Source organism: Astyanax mexicanus, chromosome 3, assembly GCF_023375975.1.
Source record: "Astyanax mexicanus isolate ESR-SI-001 chromosome 3, AstMex3_surface, whole genome shotgun sequence".
In the NCBI taxonomy this organism is placed as follows: Eukaryota; Metazoa; Chordata; class Actinopteri; order Characiformes; family Acestrorhamphidae; genus Astyanax; species Astyanax mexicanus.
In genome coordinates this window covers 49,160,009-49,186,703 of record NC_064410.1, presented here as the reverse complement: position 1 = coordinate 49,186,703, position 26,695 = coordinate 49,160,009, and the positions used below count along the sequence as shown (strand labels likewise).

At 37.1% G+C, this 26,695-nt stretch overlaps 2 protein-coding genes across 2 annotated transcripts; one reads left to right on the top strand and one right to left on the bottom strand.

Annotated features, from left to right (window-relative positions):
- Positions 1–5: 5 nt before the first annotated feature.
- ago2 (argonaute RISC catalytic component 2) lies at positions 6–19,238 on the bottom strand. Its single transcript, XM_007259828.4, has 20 exons — positions 18,809–19,238; positions 16,370–16,417; positions 14,994–15,174; positions 14,785–14,905; positions 14,453–14,634; positions 14,000–14,136; positions 13,767–13,901; positions 13,460–13,547; positions 12,838–12,985; positions 12,610–12,729; positions 12,361–12,483; positions 12,125–12,258; positions 11,831–12,015; positions 11,580–11,739; positions 11,364–11,454; positions 10,788–10,982; positions 10,545–10,679; positions 10,349–10,450; positions 9,994–10,193; positions 6–9,231 (listed from the first exon to the last, which is right to left on the bottom strand). The coding sequence occupies exons 1-20, from the start codon at positions 18,831–18,833 to the stop codon at positions 9,123–9,125; spliced, it is 2,619 nt and encodes an 872-aa protein (XP_007259890.2). The 5' UTR covers positions 18,834–19,238; the 3' UTR covers positions 6–9,122.
- Positions 19,239–22,723: 3,485 nt separating this feature from the next.
- dlx5a (distal-less homeobox 5a) lies at positions 22,724–25,541 on the top strand. The gene is made up of 3 exons (XM_007259827.4): positions 22,724–23,298; positions 23,916–24,100; positions 24,943–25,541. Exons 1-3 carry the CDS (start codon positions 22,947–22,949, stop codon positions 25,234–25,236), a joined length of 831 nt encoding a protein of 276 aa, XP_007259889.2. The 5' UTR covers positions 22,724–22,946; the 3' UTR covers positions 25,237–25,541.
- The last annotated feature ends 1,154 nt before the right edge of the window (positions 25,542–26,695 follow it).

Genomic DNA, 26,695 nt, shown 5'->3' with positions numbered 1-26,695 from the left:
GGAGCTTAAAGTTTATTAACTTTATTTTATCAATGCAATATACAGTCAAGCGAAAGAGTCAACTATATTAAATGATACGTATTCACATTATGTCCTAGCAGGGTTTACAGCATATCTTGAGATTGTAATCATAATTAACACAAAAGAAAGCAGAAACGAAAAGAAAAAACAGAAACAAAAAACCCTCAAAGCTCACACTTTACACTGACAAGAAGTAAATGATGAGACAGAGCTTAGCAGTGAGCCCAAACACAAGAATGAGAAAGAAACGACCTCATCACAACAGAAATGACAGCAAATTCAATTTGGCATGTGGTTAAGGAGGAAACATAAAAAATAAAATGGCTGAAGGAAGGGGGAGGTTTGAGCCTGCAAGGCAGTGCAGGAATGCCTCAGTAAAGACTTTGGTCACTTTGCTTTTCCATGGCTTACATGAACACTGGGGGGGGGGGCCCTAAAGTGTACAGCCTCAGCTGGAGTGTCCTGGAGTAGTTGAATACACGCTTGGGCCAGCCGAGGATTGTCTTTCCAGACTAAACAAAGGAAAAGAAAAAATAAAGGAAATCCTTTTGTAGATCCAGGACACTCCTACATTCATAGGAGGTAGATTTATAACAAAAAGCATATGGCGATGATTGGCAGTGACCTATAACAAAGCATAACTTGCATGTTCTGGTGAGTAGTGCATATTTTAAGGCCAGATATGCTATGTATGTGTTGTTCTATCCATAAATGCAGTTCCAAGGCTACCTTAAGACACAGGTGAGGGAGGAAGGAGTGCAGGAGGGGGGAAGCAGTAGCAGATACAGCCCTTACACGGCGATACCTGAGTCAACAGTCATTCATGACTATATCAAGTCACCAAATATGTTTAAATTATTAGGGGATAGGTATTCGTGACTTTTGCTAAAAAAAAATAAAATACAGACCTTGTCACTACAGGAGATTTGTAAGTTAAAATGGCCAAGACAGAACACCACGCTGGATTCCCTGTGCACTCTTTAAGCCTTGATGTGTGTCTTGATCACTCCAACAAACAGCCAGTGGATCACTAAAGTTGTGTCATCACGCAGTCTGTAGTCAGCATCAACCTCGATTTTCAAAGTCAGAAATGAATGGGGGGTTTTTAAAACTTCACCTAGTGTTCAGATCCTTGTAAGTTTCGCTTTGTGCACATTTTTCTCCTGAACATCTCTGGATCCTTTAAATTATAAGGTTGTTTAAGAGTTGTAATACCAATATTGCTAGATGCAAGCTAATGCTACTGCACGTCAGTTAGACATCAGTAAGATAAAAAGGCTATGTTTTGATTTATTATCCTTCTTCAAGAATGATCATGAAATAATTAAAAGAGGTGAGCATTGTGTCGTGCTTGGTAACTGGTTCTTACCCAGGGGAAAACATACCCTATGCTGGTAAGTTGGTGCTAGAATAATAAATAACTGCTTTTCACTCGACTACAATAGTGGAGGATTCTGGTTTGTGCATTTGTTTACGATACAAAATAGCATTAATTTAGTGTGCATTAGCTTACATGTAGCCATATTGAAAACATAATTTTCCTACAATTTTTCCATATTTCAGAGGAGGAAAAACACCTACCGTATTTATTTCTGCCACTGAAAATGGTAGAAAGGTTAGGTCCAGAATGCCAAATATGGGCATAACTAGGACTACAGAAAGATGCACAACTTCAGTGGTCTATGTACAGATAAAGGATGCAGTCTAACCCCCTCAAAAATATATAAAAATAAATAAAAAAAATCAGTATGTGAACGGCATATGCGCTGCCTCGCATGTACATCAAACCTCCCACCTGGGAAACGGTTTTGCCATGTTTGAAAATATGAGGTTCACAAAAGAAAACTCACTCAATGTTGATGCAGCATATATCAGGCTTATGAGGTACTTCATGTCTCTACACTTTTAAGCAAAGACCTCCATGTCAAATGGTTCTTTAGAATTCTATTATAGCAGAATATACCTCGTCTTAATTGACTTTTTTTTGTTTTTAGCTATTGGTCTGCCCATTTTTTTTTTTTTAAAAAGGGCATCTTTTTTTTAACTGCTTAGAAAGTGCAAAATACAAATACTGATCGTTCTATGCAGCATTCACTCAAGGTTGCATGAAAATCAATGTAGAAATTCTTTGATGTGGCAAATGAAAAGGACTATCACCCTTCACCCGTTAAATATAGGGGGTGAGACAGATCAGAAAAGGCACACAAAAAACAAAAACAGAACACAAACTGGATGTCTAAGTCTTTAGCTCAACCACAACACAAAAACATTGATTAAAATTCAATACAACCTTTTTTGTACCTCTTACATTGATTAGATTAAACTCTCTGGAAACAACTGAAATATGCCAGTGTATCAGTATGTGTTGCAACACATTCAGTTAAAATTGGAGAATTTACATTTAAAAACAAATTCCCTTTCTAAAATGTAGCATGGTAAAATACATCAAATTACAATTAAAAACACTTTTATGTAGCTTATTCTTGACCTGCTTACCCTTACCGTGGAGTTTTCATTTAGCGGTTTTCATTATTGCAATACTGGATATAAAGAGGAGCCAAGTACAATGCAAGCATGAAGAGTGACAGACTCAGAGATTACCACTTGTTACGTATTGCCAAGCTGCTTCATTGTATTTAAACTGTGCTGCCAAATGTGAATAAATCTACAATAAAAAGTACAAGTCTACAAACATGCTTGTCCTAGTATTGCAAAAAATACAAGAGATTTTTTTTGGAGCCGTTATCGCCCAGTGTTATCTAAACATGGCACGTTGCTACTGATGGACATGGAGAGAGGACACTGCCAGCTTCCCAAAAGCTTACAAACCCAGGAGCACCAGCTCACCCTGTGAAACGCCAATCAATCAACACACACCCTGTAGACAAGACCACACCTCTCATTTATTGCTCTGCATTCACACTCTAGCACTCTTACTATTACAGAAAGCAATAATGCCCACTGACCAGCATGTCTCCATATACAAAATTTAAAAATTCTCTCTGGTAGGACTACAGCTTTTGCCAAACGCAACCTTACAGTCCATTAAAAGATTATAATCTTACTACATTTTAAAAAGGGAAGCTTTATTACTGCTCACAATTTGGTCCCCTACATTTTTTACACACCAAAAACATCCCTCATTTTAGTCCATAATACAAATTTCAGTTTAAAAAAAAAAAAACGTAAAATATAACTAAATACCTCTAACACACAGTATTGGCTTGTGTTGTTTGGTCACCACTATTACTCTTTGTCATGATCATATAAATTAGGGATATACAACGCTAGCACCTGACACCATTCTGAGGTAGTTTTCAAAAAGTTGGTATAAAAAGCCAGGTCATTAAATCAGTCTTGACTAACTATAGTCCTACACACAATAACCCTCATATTTCAGTATTGTGTGTACATCTGAAACATTGATGCCCAATGATATGTCCTTTTTCAATAAAAAAAAGAAAAAAACAAAACGAAATAGTAAAACTGATAACAGTTTTTTTTTTTCTTTGTATTCAATATGTATGTGCTCCGGGAACTCCTGCAACTCCTGCCTCCTGACAGACCATGTCTAACAAGTATTGTGAATGAAGTTCGATTAGGATGCCAACTGAACTGTGGTAAAAGTGAGAATGGTTGAAGTTTCAATTTGCTAATCAAAGCCTTTTACTTTATACACACAGTGAACTGGAGCTCATCAAGTACCACTTTTATGCTTATGACTATCGGATAAACCACAAAGCAGGCTGTTCAGGACAAGTTTTTTTTTTTTACGGTTGTAGGATGAACATTATGCTATAGCTCAAAATAGTGGCTGGATGGAACTAGATGCTCCTTAAATTTTGAAAACTGTTTCAAAAAAAGTTTAACACTCTAAAAACAAAAACAAAAAACACTACAATATAGCGCTAAATTATGTACAAGTCTTACAGTGCAGCACCTCAAACACAAGCAACGGAAATAATATTTGTGCCGGTGTGTATCCTTAATAATTGCCCAAATGCTTGTGTGTTAGATTATACACCATGTAAGACGAAATTCTGTAGTCCAGTGTCCCATTAGAACATAGCTGAACTGCAGCTGATCAGAACTTTAAATGTGCATACATGAGACCACTATTAGCCACTATTTAAACTACTGCCATTCACAAGTACATTCATATACATTATGATCTCATCAGGGGTGTTTCTTCAAACATATTTAGGATTTTTTTTGCCTCTGAAATGAATTTGATTAATTTTGTTGTAAGATGCAATGCAGAGAATGGTCCTCAAATACAACAGAGTAACAGACAGGTTAACAAAATTGCTCCTACCTATTACAGTGCAAAGTTCAAGAAATGTTTAATCTATAGAGACAGCATTTTATGCTTTCGCTGGTTAAGGAACATCATAATTTAGTCTAATTCTTTCAATCCTCCAATCCAAAAATGGCTATGTTCAGAATGCACATTTCACATATCTAAATTGTATTGTGGATGATTTTTGATTATCTGTGCAGCCAGAAACAATACGAAATTAGATTTGCTCAAATTGGATCCAAAACATATGTGGAGGTGCTTTGAGATGCGATTAAAACCAGATTTGTACAGATGTGTCTCAGTCTAAACACTCTAGCCACAGATTAAAATGACTCGCGCATAAGAGACAGCACTGAAGTCCAACATGCATAATTCTTAGCTACATATTTAAATCTAATTATTTAAAAATATATATATTTTGGACTTTTTTGGCATGAAAAAAAAACAATAGTTTGTTCTAAAGATGGAAGCCTAATCAAAAATTAACAATGGTAACAAATGGTACTCAATTCACAGTCCTGGATACTCTAGTACAGTACTCTATTTGCTGCACATATTGTTGCACCTTCAAGTTACTAGGAAACTTTCCAAAATATCAATATCCTATTTAATATTTACGGACCAGACTGTACTAAACTCTCAAGAACAAATGGTACTACTAATGGTTCTTTGTGCAATTTAGGTTATATAAAGAACCATGTTTGAGGGGGAAAGAACCATTTAAAATGTCTAAAAAGGGCCTTCACTTGGTGTAAAAATTCCCACCAATTTAAAAAAAAGTTTTTCACACTGTTTACTTCTCTCTATTACAAGCACAAGCTATTTCACTGGCAGTAATGTTACATTTCTACATACACTATTTGCTGAAATACATTATAGAAAATAAAGGAGATAAATTGATTAGGTATTCTCCTGCATTCTCCAACTGAGGCAACACAGTTTAATCTAAAACAGCACCATGTTCATTTTCATTCAAATCCATGTTTTACTGTGCATAGATGAATGTAGTAATCTAGCATTTCAATACCAGTTGATCAGGATCAGGTTCTGTATGACACTGGAATCATGACACATTAAATGTGGTTGGATTTAGTTTTTCATTTTATAGTTTGAAAAACACTTCTGCTTAATAACTGTATAGAAAATGAAAATTATAAACTCAAATAATTACAAATGCCTATAAAAAATCATCTTGCATCAAATTTGTCCTTAATTTTTTTTATCGAAATTTGAGCGAACGGGCCTTAAAATGCAGAAAATATTAATTCTGGATTAGAGCTTTAGATAGAGTATACAGCAAATACTGTATACAGTGAAGAATCAGCTTAAAGCTAATTGTATGTACACAATCACAAAACCTAAAATAGGACTGATGGCTCTGAACAGAATTCAGTTTTTGCATAGTTATGAGAATATCAGGACTTTATTTGAGTTTGCACCAATTAGCAGTTTGTCTGTGCCCGTGTGCATACAAAACTGTAATACAAACTTAGCTCAAGAAACTGCAGTGTACTTTAGCGTTTATGGTGGCAACCAGAACTTTGCTAATATTACAATCTTTACAACACTAGCCTAGTCACCTCTTGATATAGTGCAAACACATGTCGATCATACATTTTTTTTTCCATATTTTGAGTAATTGCATATGCTGAAGAGTTCTGACAATCTAAGGTGCTGGATTCAAAATGTAAAATAATAAAAGACTCAGTAACAACTGAAAGCTGAAGAGATCAGGTTTGTCCCAGTTAGACGGGTCTAAGAATTAGTTAAAAAAATTACTGTTGCCTCAGTTTGCTTCTTTAAGTAAATGACAAATACAGCTGAAAAACTAAAGAGGAAAACTACAAGATATGCGCAGTCCAATGAGCAGCCACAGAGGTGGGGCAAACAGATACAACTTGAAAGTTTTGCAACGTAAAAACATTTGGCAGAACATGACAGTATTCATACTGTACACTTTCAGTAAATAATCCACTCTGATTTGCAGTTTAAACTTGCAGCGATCCTTCTTTGAGGCTTTGAACACTTTTTTACTGGTAAAAAATATGGCAGTCGATTTTAATGGATTTAAATGGCACCAAGCTTGGCCTCTTAAGAGATACACAAGTCAGTAAAATTCCTGTAATTATGAAGAAATGACTAATGCAAGTATGTTACCATAATATCAGAAACAGGCAACACGAGGTAGGACATCTAGCCATTTCCACACAATTACAACCGGAGAATAACTTCATGCTTTGAATCTTATGGAACTAAAGGTATAATGTCCTTTGCCCTTTAAAAGTGCATCTACTTTCACAAGTTTCAAGACCAGCGCCACTCAGTAAAACTAACTCAAGTATTTGACTGAGACTGAGAACTAAAATGCCCCTGCAAACACAGTCAAGTCGGAAAATGACAGTAATGAATAACGTTCAAGGTTAACTGAAGAAACTCAACCTCACGGACCAGTTCTATGGTTGAGGCTTATATGATGATTTCATGGTAAAGAAAACAGAATTGTGATTTTAAAAAATGTCAGGAAAAATCTAGCACCTACAATTATGCCAATGCAATTTTTGTGCTTTGAATCACTGTAGGACAACAGTATACTTACGATTTGTAATCTTTCTTGGCTAACAGGAATAACTGAAAGTCTTACAAAGTTTACCCAATTGTCTGATATAATAAAAATATAGTATTCTGTTGGCTAATACTGCTACAACGGATACAGGATTTCGCACTACTATGCACACTATTAAAAGCACCCAGCTTAAAATGACTACAATACATACTGTATTTTCTAAATTCATATTTCATATACACAAACATCACTAAAATCTCTTGGTTATAAATGCATAGTTAGAAAAAAAAGAAGAGTTAAAAATATCCCAACTCTAAGCTAGTTAAATTAACCCAAACATTATATGGGGAATAACCAGTACAGCTAATTAACCAGCACAGACTATCACACCTTATGGGGAGCTTTAGAAGGCATTCAGATGTTGCATTATAACAGTATACAGGAGATGCATACAATATATTGCGGCTCAAATTGAATTACGAGTGGGTGATCCATTGTCACTATACCCTATATCCCATTATCAATGCAACAAAAACTAAAAACCATTTGCCGACTGGCCAAACACTGTGGCACTACAAAGCTTTTAAAAAGACCTCCATAATCAAAAGGGAGGGGGGGGGGGGGGGGGAGAAAACCAAAAACTTCTATGGTAAAGGCTCTTACTTAATCACTGACATTTGGGCAAAACATTAAGGTGCATAACACATTCAGACGAAATTTCTCACCTCCACTGTGACTCATTTTAAACTCTTTTTCTCAACTCACAGGACCTCTCCACAGTTAAGGCCATGGTTTTATGAGCCATCAGCATGTGTGGACGTGGTGTGCTGAAGAATGGCAGTATGCAGCCCAGTGTCAATAAAATATTCTTCAACCCTGACTCTTCTCTGAACCACACAGTACATACGAGGCTTTCAGAAGCACCAATTTTACTCACTACACTGCAGAGTGAGAGTGTCTCTCTGGAACAACCAACCCCAGTCAGCTGAGACAATCCTTCCTGTACAAGCAAAAACTGGACTGACTCATTAATCACCAACACGCCTATAACCTGAAGCAATGCTTCAGACAGCTCTCACCGCAATCAATATATATCAACTCAGAAGCAAATAGAGAAATGACTTTGATCTAAATGATTAGTATGTAAAGACATTAGTATTTCTCTTTTAAGTCTATATGAGAGTCTAAATGCTCACTCTTTACATGACAATGTTAGAATGGGAAAACACACATACAAAACACGTATACACACACGAACACACAGAAAGGATGTCATATCAAAAAAGGACTCTGGCCTGATTAGAACAGATTCCTTATTGACAAACTTGGCTCAAAAATAGGAAAAGTGTCACTAACAGGAACCTGTCCTGCATGATCCATCACATCCTATTTAGGCCCAGACAGCTGATTGTCATAACACTCTTATCATGGTGAGGGAATGGCAATAAAGCATGTCAAGCTGATCAAATTTCTACTGTCCTGCTAAATTCACTGTCCTTATCACACATTCTAAAAAACAGCACTTTCATCCCAGTCAGTTGTTAATTACTCCAAGAATTAAGAATGACTATGGTAGAATTAATAGGTTTAGGACTAACAAAAAAAGACAACATTGAGATTTATGTTAGTACACACAAATGAAACATAAAACACAATAAGTACTTGTGTCCTGAAGTTGTGCCCCTTCAGTCAGTGCACATGAATGACAATACAGTTGCGGAGAGTGCAACTGAACAACCAACCCCGAAACATGATCTGTTCCTTAAACTTTTCTTGCAGCCTTAAATGTGTAACGAGTTCATTAAAAGAACTACTTTAGAATCTCTACAATCTGGCCTGGAATAATAATAATAATAATAATAATAATAGAACCCACCCATCACAAAATCAAAACTGTCAGTTTTAAAAGCATTGTAAAGTTGATTGAGTTGAATCTACGTAAACAGGTTAACTCCTAGCTTACAATATGAACATACTGAACGGAGATACACAACATACCCTCAACTCCTATAAAAAAAAATTAAAATAAAAAGGGATAAACAAACGTCTCAGTGCTCTAATAAATACTCAGAAAAAAATGTGAATGTTTAAAATATTTGGAATTACCCATGTGGAGATTTGGACATCTAAAAGATATGGGAATTTCTTCTCCTTTTGAGGAAACCCACACAATGAAAGTGGCACATTAAACATACACATACAAAACGTTTCAGGATACAGGACTCAATCTGGTTGGGCTCAGGCAAAGTACATGGTGCGCAGTGTGTCCTGGTGGATCTGCACGGCTTTGGCCAGGGCTTGCTGGTCTCGGCCATTACTCTGGCCTGATGTGTGACTACCTTCAGCACTGAAAGACAAAACAAGACAAAAACATCCTGATGAGCCTCTAGCTTTTCAGAACTGTTCTGTGAACTGAAAAAAACAAAGCAGAGACAGAGCTCCAGTTATACCTAGGGCACAGCAAACAGCATTCCACAATAAGAAACACGTGACCAGTTAAACATGGTGGTGATAGTGGGGTATTGTTTATATGTTTTGCTGCTTTAGGGTTTGTGCAGCTTTATAGAGCTATTAATTCAACTCTATAGCAATGTTGACCCATAAATCTGTGATCTGAAGCTCAGGTGCATTTAGGTTATGCAGCAAGACATTATGAAAACTAACCACTGGAAGGTTAAACCAAACTCAAAAGAAGATCAAGTGAAGACCTGACCTGAACCACACTGAGATTCTATAGCAGGACCATAAATAGGCAGTTTAGACTTCCGGTGACACTCTAATATGGAGGAATTAAAGCAATTCTACAAGGGTTTATTAAAAATATATAAATAAATAAATAATAATAATAATAATAATAATAAAATTAAAAATCATGTAGATGGATGTGGCTGTTCCTATGATTTACAGGGAGCATTTGGTTAAAGACAAAGACGGCTCAATCAGCTAAGTTTAGCAGGGATGTTGTTTGGTCTTAAACATTAACATTATGCAAGAGAATCTGAAACCATTTACCATCAGAAACATACAAAAAAAAAACACAGATCAACAAAATCCTCTGGACAAATCGTATTACTGCATATAATTTTTCTGCATTTGAGAACATGTATACCTGTCATGTTCCTTGTCTACTAGATGGTAGCGGGCACGGAAAGCCACCAGGTGGGCGTAGTAGGCTGGTGCCGGGATGGATACAGAGCGAGTGCAGCGCACGTATGTGTGGCAAAGCTGGTAGGTGAGCACCTGCAGCTCATCCGAGGTGAAATGGTTGTCATCCCACAACACATGATAGTGAGATGGTCTGCTTGTCCCCTGTGTAGAGCGAAAATTTAAAATTCTAATTAAAAGCCAATTTACTCTTTTACTTAATCTTTCAAGAGACTGTGGTATCAAGACCTGCAGCATAACAGTAGAAATATATCAAGTAAAAAGGATATTTATAGCAAAAAAAATCTTAATTAGCAAACCTGAATGCCAGCATGACTGCAAAGGTAGAAGTCAAATTCCGATGGATGAGTGATTTTGGTGTCAACTGTGGTGCCAGCAGGGATATTCCCACTCTTCCCAACCTAAAACAAAGATAGGCAAACATCTCCAATGAAATATAACACACACATGATTAAAAACCTTACTACAATAAACATCAAATTATAAATAACCAACCCTCTCATTCCTGTCCATACAAAACAGTCTGGTATGGTGTCTTTTCTGGACCACCACAAAAGTGATGCCTGGCTGGTAGTCTTTCTCAAGTTTGATACAGGCCTCGCGGATTGCCAGTAACTCATGTTGCAGAACCTACAGAAAACCAAGAACAAACATCAATACACACAGCTGCACAAAAGCAAAAGAGTAAATGTGTTAATTTCATACAAATTTACACTGCTAGGTAAATCAGATATTTACCTGATTAAACTGGCCTTCTGAAATCCCGTCTCTGTAGTAGATGATGCGTGTGGGTTTGAAACGAGTGGACTTGTAAAACTGGATCAAAAGCTCTCTGACCATCGCAGCCAAGTCCTGAATGATATCCTGTCTGTGCTGCTGAACCCGTACTGTGGCACAGTATCGGCTGGGGTGAGCATCCATACTGCCGACCACCTAAACCAGATATTAAGGTGTAAAAGTTACACGCTGCTGATACAAATAGGCCTGTTCCAACAATAAGGTAACTCCTGCGCTGCGCCACAAAAAAAAAATAATAATAATAATACACTCCCACATTTCCCCTGGTCACTTCATACTCAAAGTCTCCCTTTGGAATTTCAGAGCAAGTAATATACTTTACAATTAAATATAGCATGACCAATACAGGGGAATATAAAAACAATGAATATCTAAATACTAAACACTTATTATACAATATATTTTAGGAATAAAATTCAAATTAGACAAAACTATTATTTCCACGTTTTTCCATTAAAAAAACGTTGCTGTTGCTGTAAGACATCCAATTACCAAAAGAAGTAGAGGTTGACTTACTGCAGCAATGGAGGGCTTCTTTCCATCACCTGCTGGAGGATGAGTCACGTCTGCACCCAGAAAAATGACTGGCTGCTGAAACACCAAGGGCCTAAACAGGAAACCCCACAAAAAGAGTTTAACTACAAAAACTCAGAATTTGGTTAGCACATTTAACAAATCTCTCCTGTATTGATATAATATTTTTTACAGATGTAAACATTTCCGTATCCTTACCTGCCCTGTGGAAGCAGAATGTTGTTGACTCCACCTAGCTTAACGTTAATCTTCAGACAGAGGTTGGAGAGGGTCTGAGGAGTGGTTTTCTGGACGTTCTTCACCTGGACACACTGCGTGGCCATTCCCAAAACAGTGTCCCCGACTCGCTTCACCTCCGCTATGAGATACGGAAATTAAAAGATTAGAACAACGTAACAGTGACAAAGAAAACATAAATTGTATACAAAATCCATCACAACCTGACTTACCATACACAGGAGTCTTCCCTGGCAGGATGACCACAACCAGCTGCAGACCTTGGTAGGTGTATTTCAGATGCTTGAACATGGGTTCCACGCTGTCAGCTCCCTGGGCATACTTACAGAAGCAGGGCTGGCCTTGGATCGGCATTCCTGCATCTCGTGAAATCTTCCGCAGCTGGTCTGTGAACGCTCTGCAGACACAAAAAGGCGGATTGGTGATGATAATGAATGCACAGCACTACATTAAAAAGAATGTTAGTAAACAGACAGCAAGACATGTTAATAAGTTCATGCACTTACTTCAGCAGCAGTTCTGTGCATTGTCTCTGAGGAGCAAAGCAGGCAATGGCCCACACTTTGATCTCTATTCCAGTATGGAACTGCTTGTTTCTCATGTCCCACACACCTTGAATTGGGGTAGCTATTGCCTTATTCTGGGGTTAAAAAAAGAAAAAAAAAATCTTAGAAGAAGTCCACACATTTTGAACCTGCTACACATATAAGGAAAACGGAAAGTAAACAGAATTGGTCCATACTCTGCCTCCGTAGAGAATCGATGGTGCTTGGAGGACACGGCCATTCACTTCAGTCATCTCATCTCTCACCATGACCCCAAATTCACGCACATAAGGATCAGTATTGAAGTTGGCACTTCTCATCTGTAACACATATACACAAAAGTTAGTATTACACATGCACAAATAACAAAGAAACAAACAAACAAAAAACACATATACAATTAACTAGTACATGCAGCCTTCGAGGCATGGAGGGACTGCCCTTACCAGTTTGCTGATTTCATCCTGGCGGTCAGGTGCTGAGCGGGCGGTGGCACGAATCATAGTGGAGGTCTGATTGTCTGTCAGTTTCTTGATGCAGCGCTGTCCAGCCACTATGTTACAAACCTGCGGCAAAAGCAAAAAGTGTTCAGTAAAGAGGATAAATCACGACAGATAACCATACAGAATTAGTCATGCTTTTATTTTCTGAGATGAGACATGTCTTTGACTAACCTCAAGAGGAAGGTAGGTGTGTTTCTGCTCCTGGCCAACTTGTAAACATGGTAGATGAGGGTACCGAAGCACGAGTTTGTATTTGTCTTTGAAGTACTGTGCCACAGTGCATTCAATGGTCTGTCCATTCTCCTGCTGTAACGGAAATCTATAAGATAGATGGAGACAGGTAAATAGATAAATTTAAAAAAACAACCAAAGCAGAACATCTGCAATTCATTTACATTTTTTTCTAAAACAAGCACCATAACTATCACAAATATTTAAACAATCTCATATATAGGTAGAGTAAAGCTGACCATCATTGCTTTAATATGCAAACTGTGCAGATAGTAAAAAATCCATCCTTAAAATAATCTCACAACTGTATTGATCAGCTTTTCATTTTCCCTCAACCAAAGTTATGCCATAATTCATTCTAAAGGATCTTCTGGGCTAAATTGGATGGAGCAGAACAAGAAAAACACACAACTGTATACTGCAGGGGGAAATGACATAGCATTAATGTCAATTAATGCTATGTCATTTCCCCCTGCAGTACACAGTTGTGTGTTTTCTTTTTCTGCTCCATCCAATTTGTCAATTAAAAAGCTAAAGATTTAATTTAAAAAAATGATCTTACGTTTGGTGGCTGGCTGGTCTCCTGGTTACATTACATACTCTGTACTTCCTCTTCATCTGCCCACAGTGTGTGATCTCTACCTTCAGACCTAGATAAAGGGATCAAGATGACGCAAATTCTTGTATGTACGCATAGTGATGCACAATACACTGTTTACTCAGAGTAGAATGTGCAATCCAGTGTAATAAAAATAATACATCATGTTACTCAAAAAAAATATCACAATTGTATTATATCTGCCTGATATGATGTATAAACATTATCCACATTAGTCTGAAGGAGAAAAACACTATGTGCTTTAAATCACCTTTTATCTCCTTGGTAAACTTCACTCTCTGAGAATCTGTAAGGGGTTTCTGTTGTTCTTCAATGCTTTTGAAATCCAAAACCTCGCACATGAACTCAATCACTGGTTGTGCTTTGTAGAATGCAGTGGCCGACACTAAAAGAAACAACGAAAATATTGAAACGTTTTTAGACATTTCAATGTGAAATCCCATACCGTAAATGATTCATGAAAATAAACAGACTGATGCACACCATCGATGTTGAGCATCATTTTCCAAAGGGATGGTCGAACAGACTGGTGGAAGCCAAACCAGACTTCCCTCCCTCCGCCAAGGGGGTTGGAGCAGCCCTCTGAAGGTGTGAAGAATGAGCGGCCAACAGGTGTGTACCTGGGGAGAAAACAAACATATAAGAATAGTTTTAATCTACAATTGGTTTTCCATTAATATTGCTTACCAGCTCTATCCAGCATAACACAAGATTAGTGCATGAAAGCACTGCCCTCTTGTGGCGACAAATAATAAAAAATATGCTTACAGAATGCACTTACAGCAACAAAATCAGATATATTACAATCCTTCAATTATTGATGTATACATGTAACACAAAGTCAGTTGTGAATGAATCAACCACATCAGTCTGCACCACCATATTTTAAGTGTGACTGCTGAGTGAAAACAAGTGCAAGACATCCAGTCCACTGACCTCATGGAGGGCAAATGTCTCATGACCACATCTAGAGCTTGAATGGTCTCAAAAGGAATGCTTGGCAGTCGTCCAGACAATGCTTCATGAAGAGCTTGCAGGCTAACGCAGGACACCCACTTTATGGCCACTTTAAAGCTTCTGTCCTTTCCTTCTCCAGGGATAGTCACCTCCAGCTCCACCTACAACAGCATCACAAGTCAAGAATCCTTACCAAGAACCAGGAATCTGTATTTGACATTTACCTGATGGCTGTAGTTATGTAGCCTATTGCTAGAGTGTTTAGATGCATGTGCACATTTAGAGATCCTTTAAAACAAAAAATCACTCACCTTGTCTCTCCCTATAGGTAAGGGCATTGCTGTGTACAGGTTTTTCCTCCCGTCATACACAGGCTTTCGATCTCCAAAGATCTGTGTTTTAAAGTGCTGGACCATGTGCTCAACAATTTCACTGCAAACAAACAGTACAGAATTTAGTTTGAAATTGATTTGTCACTACGGTTTAATCCTTAGGCATGAGACATAAATGTGAGTGTTACCGGTTGACCCTCCGTGGGCATTTCTCTGGTTTGATGTCAATATCATAATGGTACATCTCCAGCTTGGGGATTTCCATCTCAAAGAAGTTGGCCTGCAATTTGATTGTCCTGCCCATGGTGCCAAAGTCTGGCCTCTGAGGTGGTTTGAACACATACTCGTGTGATGGAGGAGATGGAGGAGCTGTTGGGACAAACACAAAAGTATATGAAACTGGAGGAGTTGTGCCTTCTTCAAATCTAGCTTTAACAAAATTAGATTGTAAAAAGGAATTATAGTCACTCTAAAAGACTAGAAGCTAATATTTGGTGATAAGCAAAGAATGGCTTTTTCAACTTGAACATTCTGTTAACTGAGTAATAGGGCTGTTGGACTGACAGAAAAATAACACCCCAAATCAATATAGATTATATAAATATTCAAACCTGTCAGAAAAGAAATGTTTTTATCAAAATTTTCTGAGAGTACTGCAAGTAAAAAAAATACATTTTAAGTTTAAAAATAACTATTTTGCATTATGTGCGAAAAATACATAAACAAATTGGTAATACTTTGTTTTGCAACTGTATTGACAGTTTTACTTTAAAATTAAAAGGTTACCTGCAAAAGATTAAGATCTAATAGTTTGTGTGTTTTGTTTAAACCTCAACCACAGTGTTGCTTTCAGATCTCACTGTTTATATCATACCTATTTGACAATGTCCAAAAATAATACGATGAAAAAAAACTCCACATTACACTGTTTGTTGGAAGGAGCATTCAAAACCAAAGAACTGCAGATAAACTTTAATCAGAACGTTCTTTTGGGTTTTAGATCACTAGTTATTCTTCTGCAAGTTACTAAATAATTAACAGTATTTACTAAAACAAACAGCAAACAAACAAAAACATTAAATTCTCCCTTTGCTTTCATATAAATAAAATATTTTTTACCTAAAGCAAACAATACATGGGCTAAAAACAACATACATATTTAGAGTGTTATTCTGCAAGGTTTTCTACAAGATTAATTATTATAGTGCCAAATTTTCATACTAAACAAGTAGGAACATTTCAAAATATTCTAAACACTAAAACAGATTCTACTGTGACACTAACTGATGGCCTGTGATGCGTTGCCTAAACTGTGCTGTGTTGTTCCAAAATTTTAAAACATACAGATATATCAGGCCCACCTTGTCATTGTCTGATGCTCAATATTAAATAACTTATATTTGGATTATAGCACAATTCCCCACAATTGAGTGGGGCGTCACAATTCGCTTATGCCACAGGTATGAACATTTTCTTTATGCAGCAAAGAAAAATACATTTGATTAAACTGAATAAAAAACTGAAATTAGCCTGCACAATGAACCTTTGAGTCATGGTTGCTTACCAGAATCTACTGATCGCGAAGAGGTAAGGCCCTCACACATCTCAGCAACTACCAAAAACAAAATTACATTTTTATATTTTTTATTTACACAGCCCCCCAGACAAACTTGAGATACTGTGGAGTCAATTACACAAGACATTAAACAGGCTTGTGGACATTTCTACAAAATAAGTTTGTGTGACAATGTCATGATCCCCTTATCAGAGAGTCGAATAAGTCTATAGAGTCTAACTTCTAGTGATTCAAATGATTTACAAATGAGTATGTATTAAGTCTAGCCATTTGCACAAGACTATAAATGACTTTTGTTTGTCACAATGATGTGCTTTAGCTGCTAGATTCTCAAAAATGCCTCAACCAAGCTTATCAAAACCAAAAATGTGTCACGTTTCAAAGATAGGAAAGAGCAGGTCCCATCCTGATCTGTGCTGCAGACTCTCTCACCCCTTTATCAACAAGACCACACCAGCGACTTAACAGCCTGGCTGTCTACCCCACCTACACAACAGCACTGGCCCTGTTCCCAACATGCAAGGGCAAAGAAGATATTTGTAGTTACTTTGAATGGGTTTCTCACACTCAGGTTAAGTCTAAGACCAGACTTAATAAGATGTAGAAGTTTAGTCCTAAAAATAATTGGCCTTTGAACTACGCTCACATGTTAGAAGAACTCAAACAAATTCAATTTTGTGTTGACCTGCTACTTACAGTAAAACTAATGTGAGCATAATCAATATGCACCAGTTGAGACAAGAATTGAGGTTGGCTTGTTCTTACATGGGGAAAAAAAACAAATATATTCTTGTATTAACAATTTGTAGACACTAGTGAAACTACAACCAGCTGGACCAGGCTAACCAGCTACCTAATGGGGATCACTGAATCAGCTGTCTGGCGTTAATTCTCCTTACAGATTACCTTTGGTAGAAAAAGATTCAAAATAAATTCTAGTACCTAGCTTGTTTTAACTGTCCAAACAATATTTACTGAAAACTTGTATTTTAATTTGGGGTAGGGCTGGAAGGTTAATTAAAATAATTGACTTGTTTTTGCTCTTAATTAATTTTCTGTGGGATAATCAAGATTGTACATATTTACATATAGAAGCTGCCAGAAGAAATCTTAGCAGATAGACATTTCCTTAACTGACCAAAAAAGACGTTATATTTGAACCATGTTTCATACTAAAACATTTTGAAATTAAAGGTAAAGGAAAAAATAGCTTGTGTATCACTTTAAATTGAAAGATCTAAAATCTAAATAGAGAATCCCTCATATATTTGAAGAATATTGAGAATCATTGTTTCACAAAATCCCCCAGAAATAGTTTGGGGCAAAAACTTTCACCTAAAAACATCAGAACCTCTGCATTAAAATGGTGTACTCGACTGGTGTACTAAGTTAAATACTTCTTAACTAGCTTTACACATCAGGGGTAGAAATGCACAGTAAAAATAAATTAGATTAAGAAATATATAACTAGCTTTACCTGACCATTGAAACTGTAGTTAGCTAGGTTACAGTGAGGAAAGGACACATAGCAAAGCTAGCTAAACCTAACCCTAATTATTATATCTAGTTAACTGGTGCAAACGAGAAGCCATAAACGGTTTTTATATAATTAACTTAGTGTTTCTAACATATATATTTTCCTTTTAATATAAAGCAAGGTGATCTGCTAACACTGTTTACTGATTGGTGTACTACATAACTTACTTCCTAGGTAAGTTAGCTGTACAGATCACATTAGGCAGAAAAGCACAGCAAAATAAAACGTAACCTAATTAGACTAAGAGAGAAATAACCTGTGATAGACCTATTTAACTAGATTAGTAAATCACTAAGCTAGCTTTAACTGACCACTGAAACTATAGTTAGTTAACTAACTACAGCTATCTTAGCTAGGGTTAACTAGTTTAAACTACAGATAACGTAATAAGATAACTTAGCTAAGCTAACTTAATTAGTACAAACGACAAACTACAGTTTGTGTAGTCGGCGTAGCTATGTAAAATTATGTAACGCTATCTCAATCTAGCTAGGTTAGCTAGAAACTTTGTTTGTTAGCTTAGCTTACTTAGCTATCTTAGCTAAGCTAACACCACCACTTGCCAGCCTCGTTAGCTAACCAGTCACAAGCGCAGACAGCGAGCTAGCCTAGCCTAGCTTAGCATTAGCCGTCTAGCTAACAATAACATAGCACGGCCTAGCTCACTAAACAGGCGGATTTATCAGCCAGGAGCTCTCAAACACTACAGATTAATAATTTAATCTATTACAAATGTTTATAATCTAAATCTTCTAAATACCAGGCCACAGATAGGCGGTGTTTTCAGACAGCAGATACAAATCTACAGCCTGTAGTTAGCTAACGCTAGCTATGTGGGTAGGCTTAGCTTTAATTCAGTAGCTTTAGTTAAGCTAGCTTACGATACTCACCCCCAGCTGCTCCGCTCGGATACATTTTGGCGAGTTCTTGTGCTTTTAAACAGACCTCGCCGCTCGCACCGCGCTCACTTTCGCTTCCCGACCGCGGTGAAGTGCATACGAGAACGGGATAGTTAGACTGCGGTGCAAAACGGCTGTTTAATCTCAGATTTCGGAGGATAAAACGCGGTTTTAGGCGAGTGCTGGGCTGAAGTAGCTCCGCGGGTCCCGCTGCCTCCGTCCCTCCTCCTCCCCCATCACCAGCAGCACCACCACCACAACCGCACCATCCGCCTGCCCGCCGCTCCGGTGTTCTGAAAACCCGCGCAAAAACTACACCACAGCGCTTACTAAGAGCTAATAAAATATAGAGAGTAAAAAATTATGTTTTAAATATTAAAATAGCACGTTTATAAAAATGCAAAGCGACCGAAAATTAATAAAAACAAGTAAACACTTGCGCGAAGCTGTGCGTCACTTCCGAGCCTTCAGAGACTCTCTAAAGAGGAGAATACCCACTGAAATATCCTAACCAACAACCTCTTCACTGTTTATCAGCCCACCAGTGGGCGCTCCTGACTGAGCGCTAAATTAATGGGTTCATATGGAGCAATTGAGCAAAATCATAGTTTATAACATTGTATGTTGCTAACTCTGTCTCAGACCCCACTCTTCTGATTGCAGAAAAGTAAAATCTTCTTTTTTTATTATCAGCTTTCGGCAGCTGATGGCAAGCTGCATGACCGGGATTCGAATCAGCGATAATGCCCACTTAATTGAGAACATCTTCAGTTTTTATTGGGCCACCATTGGACAAACCTGACCAAGATCATCTCAAATCTAATAAAATTTATTAAATAGCACTTGTATTTTGAGGTTATCACAGTGAAGGCAGTTAGAAAATTACTAGTTAGAGTTCATGTAAACTTTGATGTTCTTGGTAGTGGGGAGTGAGCTACTACTGTGGTGAGTGACAGGGAAGCCTGACTTCCAGGGACTTCCACCAGTCTGGCCGGACAGGTGACAGGAGACCCTGAGAGTTGAACATCCGTCGGTATCAGGCCGGATAGGTGGGCAGTCAGTAACTCGGAGGAAGGCAGAAAGATGGAATTTATGGAGAAAAGACAATATGCAACATTATCAGAGTGTGGCTAATGGCTGTGTCAGATCTGAGTATAACAGCATGAATAAAGGGAGAGAGCCAGAAGGTAACATAGACACAAAGGCACCCTGAAACAATGGCATCCACCCACCCCACAGTCCACAAACCTGAGTGATCGCATGCAGTGGTCAAGACATCATGAAAGCCAAAATATGCAATCTTATCTAAAGGGAAACATTAATTACCAAAAGCTAAACTAATCAAGTACGTTTTTAGTCTAGACTTAAAGATGGAGAAGGTGTCCCAAACATTTTTGGGAAGATTATTCCAGAGTTAGGGGGTTTTAATGAACAACTAGAGAATTTAATGAACAACTAGAGACCAGCAGTTTGTGATCTGAGTAATCATGATGGTTTCTAATAGGAGATGAGGTCTGGCAAATGGGTTTCTATAGAGCAATTGAGCAAAATCATAGTTTGTAAATGTTTGAACATGTTTACACTGAAAAATGAATTCATTTATTCATCAACACAGACATACATAGAATGTTTCAGCACATTTTTTTTTAAAGTTTTTAAACTCCAGTTATAAACCCTTTAAACGTGCTCTGGTTGTATTTTCACTCTCCAGAATCAGCTTACCAACCAGTCAGCACACAGTATAGTAATGCTAGTGTCTCTTTTGTCCAAAAACAGAAAAATGGAAAAATTGTTTTTTTTTTTTTTTTTTGCGAAATACTTCCACATACTTTCTGAAAGTAAATTAATAACATGGACAAGTAGTTCATTATTATTTTTAATTTAAGTTTAACCGTTTAGCTTCATTTACTCTCATTTATTAAGGACTCCCTCTCAGGCTCCCTCTAGTGGTGTGCGCTCATTTTTTTGCTGTAAAGGTTTTGTACAGGAAGTGGGTAAGCTCTCCATAAAGAGGCTCTGCAACAATTAAATTAGGCTGCAAGCAGAACAGTTTTGTAAGCTTTTAACTCATTATAGTTTGAACCATCTAACCACGTTTAAAACAAACTTACCAATTATTAAATAAAATAAACAAATTACACCCTGCATAGCTGATTTTAACTTTAATAATACATTTATATTTTTTTTAATTATTTTTTTAATAATCTAAACCATGATAGAACAAACAATTGTCCATATACTTTGATTTAAATGTTAAACATATTATTCAAGTAATTAAAATTTAAACTTAGAATATGTATTTGTCTGGTGCATGTAATGCATGGATAGTCCACCAGGGAGCAGCATGTGAAAGCATGTGTCAAAATTATTTTGTTATTTATCTAATTGTTTAATCAGAAATTTATAAAAACACAAAAACACAAAACACTTCTTTCAAAAATTATATTTTATTTGCATTTACTATTAAGTAGTTTTTCTTATTTTAATAAATTTACTATTTTTTTTTACTAATATCTGAAATCATTCACATTAAAAAGTAAAGTAAGAAAGTAACAGTAAAAAAACTGGTAACTCCTTACACTCTGTTAAAAAGTTAAAAATCTTACTAAAGTCATTTCAAATTTAGAAGTCTGTGTGCAGAAAGTATTTATGTATTTTTTTTATTATTATTAATATTATTATTGTTATAATAATAACAATAATAATAATAATAATAATAATTATTATTATTATTATTATTATTATTATTATTATTATTATACATAAAATATTTAAAAGTACAGATTATTATTATTTAAATTATCATTTACACCACCCGCAGCATCCGCAAAGCAACCAGCATTGTGAATGTCCCCACTCATCCCTCACACGAACTGTTCTCCCTCCTGCCTTCGGGAAGGAGGTACCGCAGCATCCGGTCCAGCACGACCAGATTCTGCAACAGCTTCTACCCCCAAGCCATCAGACTCCTCAACTGCAGAGACTGAACTGATGGTTTTTCTGTACATGCACACACACTCTTACCCCACTTACCCCAGAAAATGGAAAGCACTAAAAACCCTACTACCTCACTGGACTCTATTGCACACTGTGTAATAGAGGTAATTACTACCTCACTGGTCTTTTTTGCACACTTTTTGCACACTGCATAATTTGCACACTGTCTTGTTATTTATTATTCTTTGTCTGTATTGTGTTGTATTGTCTGTCTGCACTTTTGTACTGTTGCACTATTGTTCTGTCTACACTGTGTTTATGTGCACCATGGTCCCTGGAGGAACGTTGTTTCGTTTCACTGTGTACTCTGTATATAGCTGAAATGACAATAAAAACCACTTTGACTTTGACTATTATATCTCCACCACGCGGTGGCGCCACTTTACCGTTAGTAAATCAATACTATCTTACTTGGCGTCTGATTTAACAACGTGACTGTATTTATTTTTCTTTTTACATGTAAATCATTTTCTATTAGCTTGTAATCCGTAATGAAGCGCCCTGAGAAATTTAAAACGATGTGGATTCATTAACTAAAAGGGCAACGTGTGTAACAATAAAGAGGCAAATCCGGGCTTTTGATTTAAACTATATTAAGGCTTATATGATGTAAACGTAAAATAATGTGATTGAGCCTGTAAATGTTTTACTGCTTTAAAAAAAATGTGTTTGTGTAGTGTAGGACTGAACGAAAGGGTAGAAACATGTAGATTCATTTATATGTATGCTAAGACTTATTTGAAAAGCGTTTGGTTTGTACTTTACACGCAGCATGGCTCTGTTAATCCTTTTTTTAACGTTAAAAAGAAAGAAAATGTCGTCTCTAGCCCATTGACTGTTTATAAATCCGCTGTATAGTTGCTCCCGTCAGGCCGCAGTGTTTTGCTCAGTGCGTTAGGGAGTAGCTGTAGTGCGCGTCGTGGCCAATGGAGCTGGATCCTCCCTGCAGTGCGTAACGGCGCCCTTCACGATTTAACCAAGTGTTTGCTGCAGGGCTTCCAGCAGTCTTCAGGAGCAGAGCGAGCACACACCATGCGAGTGTAAACTTCAGAGACCTGCACAGAGCTACAGCCGCTGCCTACTGCACACACACATACACACACACATATATATATATTCACTCAAACAAACCATGACTGGAGTATTCGACAGGAGGATTCCCGGTACGAAAGCTACAGATTTCCAGAACGCGTTCCAGCTCTCCGCCATGCACCACCCGCCTCAGGAGTCTCCCACCTTGCCCGAGTCCACCGCCACGGACGCGGGCTACTACAGCCCGGCCGGAGCGCACCACGGCTACTGTTCTCCAAACTCGGGCTCTTATGGGAAACCTCTCAACAGCTACCCGTACCAGTACCACGGAGTCAGTGGATCCGCGGGAAATTACTCTGCCAAATCTTACCCTGACTACGGCTCTTACGGCACTTCAGCTTACCATCAGTACGGAACATATAGCAGAGTGCAGTCACAGCCCAGCCCGCAAGGTAACTATTATTATTATTATTATTATTATTATTATTATTATTATTATTATTATTATTATTATTATTATTATTAATGCTGCTATCACTTGTGTCTGTATTATATTTAACTTATTTAACCTTCGCGTTTTTATCATTATTAAACTAGAGCACTTTTATTTTGGTTCTAATGATTATTTCCTTATAAAATACGTTCATTTTTGTATCTATATATTTTAGCATTTTAATAAATAAAGCTTTGTACGCTGTGTGTTGCTAGGTTTTGTTAGATTCTTTTTTTTTTTTGTTAAATAAAAAATAAATAAGAAACGGGTAAAATTTAAATGGTCGGGCATTAAGATTAAGATTACATATAACGTAGGTAAATAACATCGAATAAACTGACTTTTTAAGTGTAGACACGTATACAGGTATATGTACATTAATTTAATCTATGTAACTTTACTATATGACCCGAATGGAAAGTGTTTACGCAGTGCGCGTTTATCGAGTTGCCTAAACCCTCTCCTTATTTACTCTGTGCGGTTCAGTTGGGTTCTACTCAGTTAGAGTTAAAGAATAGTATTTTTCTTTATTCTCTTCATCACTCATATTCCTCCTCTCTGTGTTTGGTGCGGTAGAAAAAGAGTCGGTGGAGCCGGAGGTGAGGATGGTGAACGGTAAACCGAAGAAAGTGCGGAAGCCCCGGACCATTTACTCCAGTTTCCAGCTCGCCGCGCTGCAGAGGCGCTTCCAGAACACCCAGTATCTGGCGCTGCCCGAGAGAGCCGAGCTGGCCGCTTCTCTGGGCCTCACCCAAACACAGGCACGGAAACTTCCTCTATACTCCTCTACTACATCTCACAACACAGATCTACACATTATTCTTATTCCTCTTATAATTTGTATTATCCATTATTAAATCTGTTTTCATTAAAATAGTTTATCATTATAATTACATTGTTCTTGTTGCTATTTTAGTTGCCTGGTAGTTATGTCCGTCCCTTTTAAGCCGTAATTATTAGATTATTACTGTGTATTTAACTATTACTGGTGCATAAAACTACATTAAATAGCAGTAGTTATTAATTTATAAAATATTAATGTATAATATAGACTAGCGGGATCTTTGCTTATATAGCCTTATTTATATAGTGCAAACAGATATGTTTGTATGTGTTACCTAACAGAAACAATTATTATTATTATTATTATTATTATTATTATTATTATTATTATTATTATTATTATTATTATTATTATTATTATATAATTCATACAGAATACTACAAAACATTGCTATATATTTTAGCACTGTATACGAATATTTAAGAATATACAATATTATGTTATTGTTATTCAGTTTTAGATGTATATATGGTATTACACTTGTATCTTAATATCAGAATATAACAGTTTAAGTATTATACAATGTACTGTTATTAATTAGAGTGTAAAAGTATGAGCATTTATAATGTACCGTTATTATTCTATTCATTTTTATTATTATTATTAATCTAATAAAAAGTACAGATTCTAAATAACATACATCATATTTTGCTGTTATTACAGCCTATGTTACAAATGTTAATGTTTCTGTAGTTTCAGGTATTATAATATGTTATTCGGGCCTATTCCTTGTTCTAACGCGTCTCTTCTCCTCCGCAGGTGAAAATTTGGTTCCAGAACAAAAGGTCGAAGCTGAAGAAGATCATGAAGACAGGAGAGCTGCCCCCGGAGCACAGTCCCAGCTCCAGCGACCCCATGGCATGTAACTCCCCCCAGTCTCCAGCAGTGTGGGACTCTCAGGCCCCTCCAAGACCACCCCACCAGCCCCAAAGCTCCGCGTATCTGGAAACCCCCCCGTCCTGGTACCCCCCTTCTGCCACAGTGAATTCCCACCTTCAGTCTCCCAACTCGTTACAGCACTCACTGGCTCTCGGATCAGGAACGTTGTACTGAGACTCCTCTAAAACCTACTTTGTTGTATCGGACTGATGTTACTCTTCTTTTTTTCTTGAAGAATATGCAAATGTATTTGATTTGACAGTCATAGAAAAAAAACAACAAGCCGTGTATAATGTGTAAATGTGTGCATGTAATTTATTGCATTTGGAAGACTTATTAAATGTTTTACATGGACGATGGACCCCCAAACACTCTCTCACTGGTGCCTTGAATTTCAAACCTCAACGCTTGTGCATCCCTGGATGTGCCATCATTAAGAGCAACGTGAAATAAATGTAGGCATTGCGTGTTTTTCTGTATATTACAGGTTGCTGTACTGTTTTTTATACATACCATTACGCATTGAGTCATTGTTGTGTCTCGCGGATAAGCAGATAAATGGGTGAAGCAGCATCGTACTGTGGACACGTTTACTGCGTTATTAGAAACGGAGGCGAGCGCTCCGGACTGAGCGGAGCCGACAAATGAGACACAATACAAAGTGTGGCTGATCTGGTATTTTGCTCTGTGCCTGGTTTACAACAGGCCTGTAAATGTTGTTATGTGGAGACTAAATGAATAATAGTCATTTTAAATGTTTATGAGTATTTTTTCAGACATTGCTCTGAGACTATTATGCCCTGATTATTATTATTATTATTATTATTATTATTATTATTATTATTATTATTATTAGTAGTAGTAGTAGTAGTAGTAGTAGTAGTAGTAGAAGTCAAGTATTACACTATTTAACGATTTTATTGGGAGGTTACTACAACTGGATTCTAAATAATTTGAGGGAAGCGCATTTAATTTAATCAGTAGACAGTTTGGTGCTTTCTTTAGACACTTAAATGCCCTTGGTGTTATAGGCAGAATAACAGCACAATAATAAGAGTTGATTTTTTGCAGTCTGCTGTTTTTTTTGCCATTTACTCTAAATCTGAATGCCACTGGAAAATAAATGCAGAAAAACGGGGCAGTTCTCTAAAATCAGACTGAAATGAGACAGGTCCTTCTGAGGCAAATGTATTTCAGCTCTTCATTCAAAAACAAAGTGGAGCTTAAGTGTATCCAAATAAATCATCACACAAGTCCTGGGCTTAGTTTAGATTCTTTCTCTGAGCCCCTGTCATTGTAGTTCTGACATGTGTGTGAGTGCTGGACTGCAGGGCATGTCTGCTCACCTGACGTCGTCCTTGTTCAGACCACAAAAGGCCTGCAGACACGCGTCAGTCATTCTGCACACACACACACACACACACACACACACACTTGCTCATGTTTTAGTATTGCCTACTAAAAAGACTACTAAAAAGAGTAATGAAATAAAATAAAAATAAAATAAAAAAAATAGTAATAGAACCTCCACACACTACAGACGCATATATAGCAATATATTTTGTGTTTAAATATGGTCAATTAGGTATAGATAGAGGAATCCGTAAACAGACACACTGATTATTCTATTAAA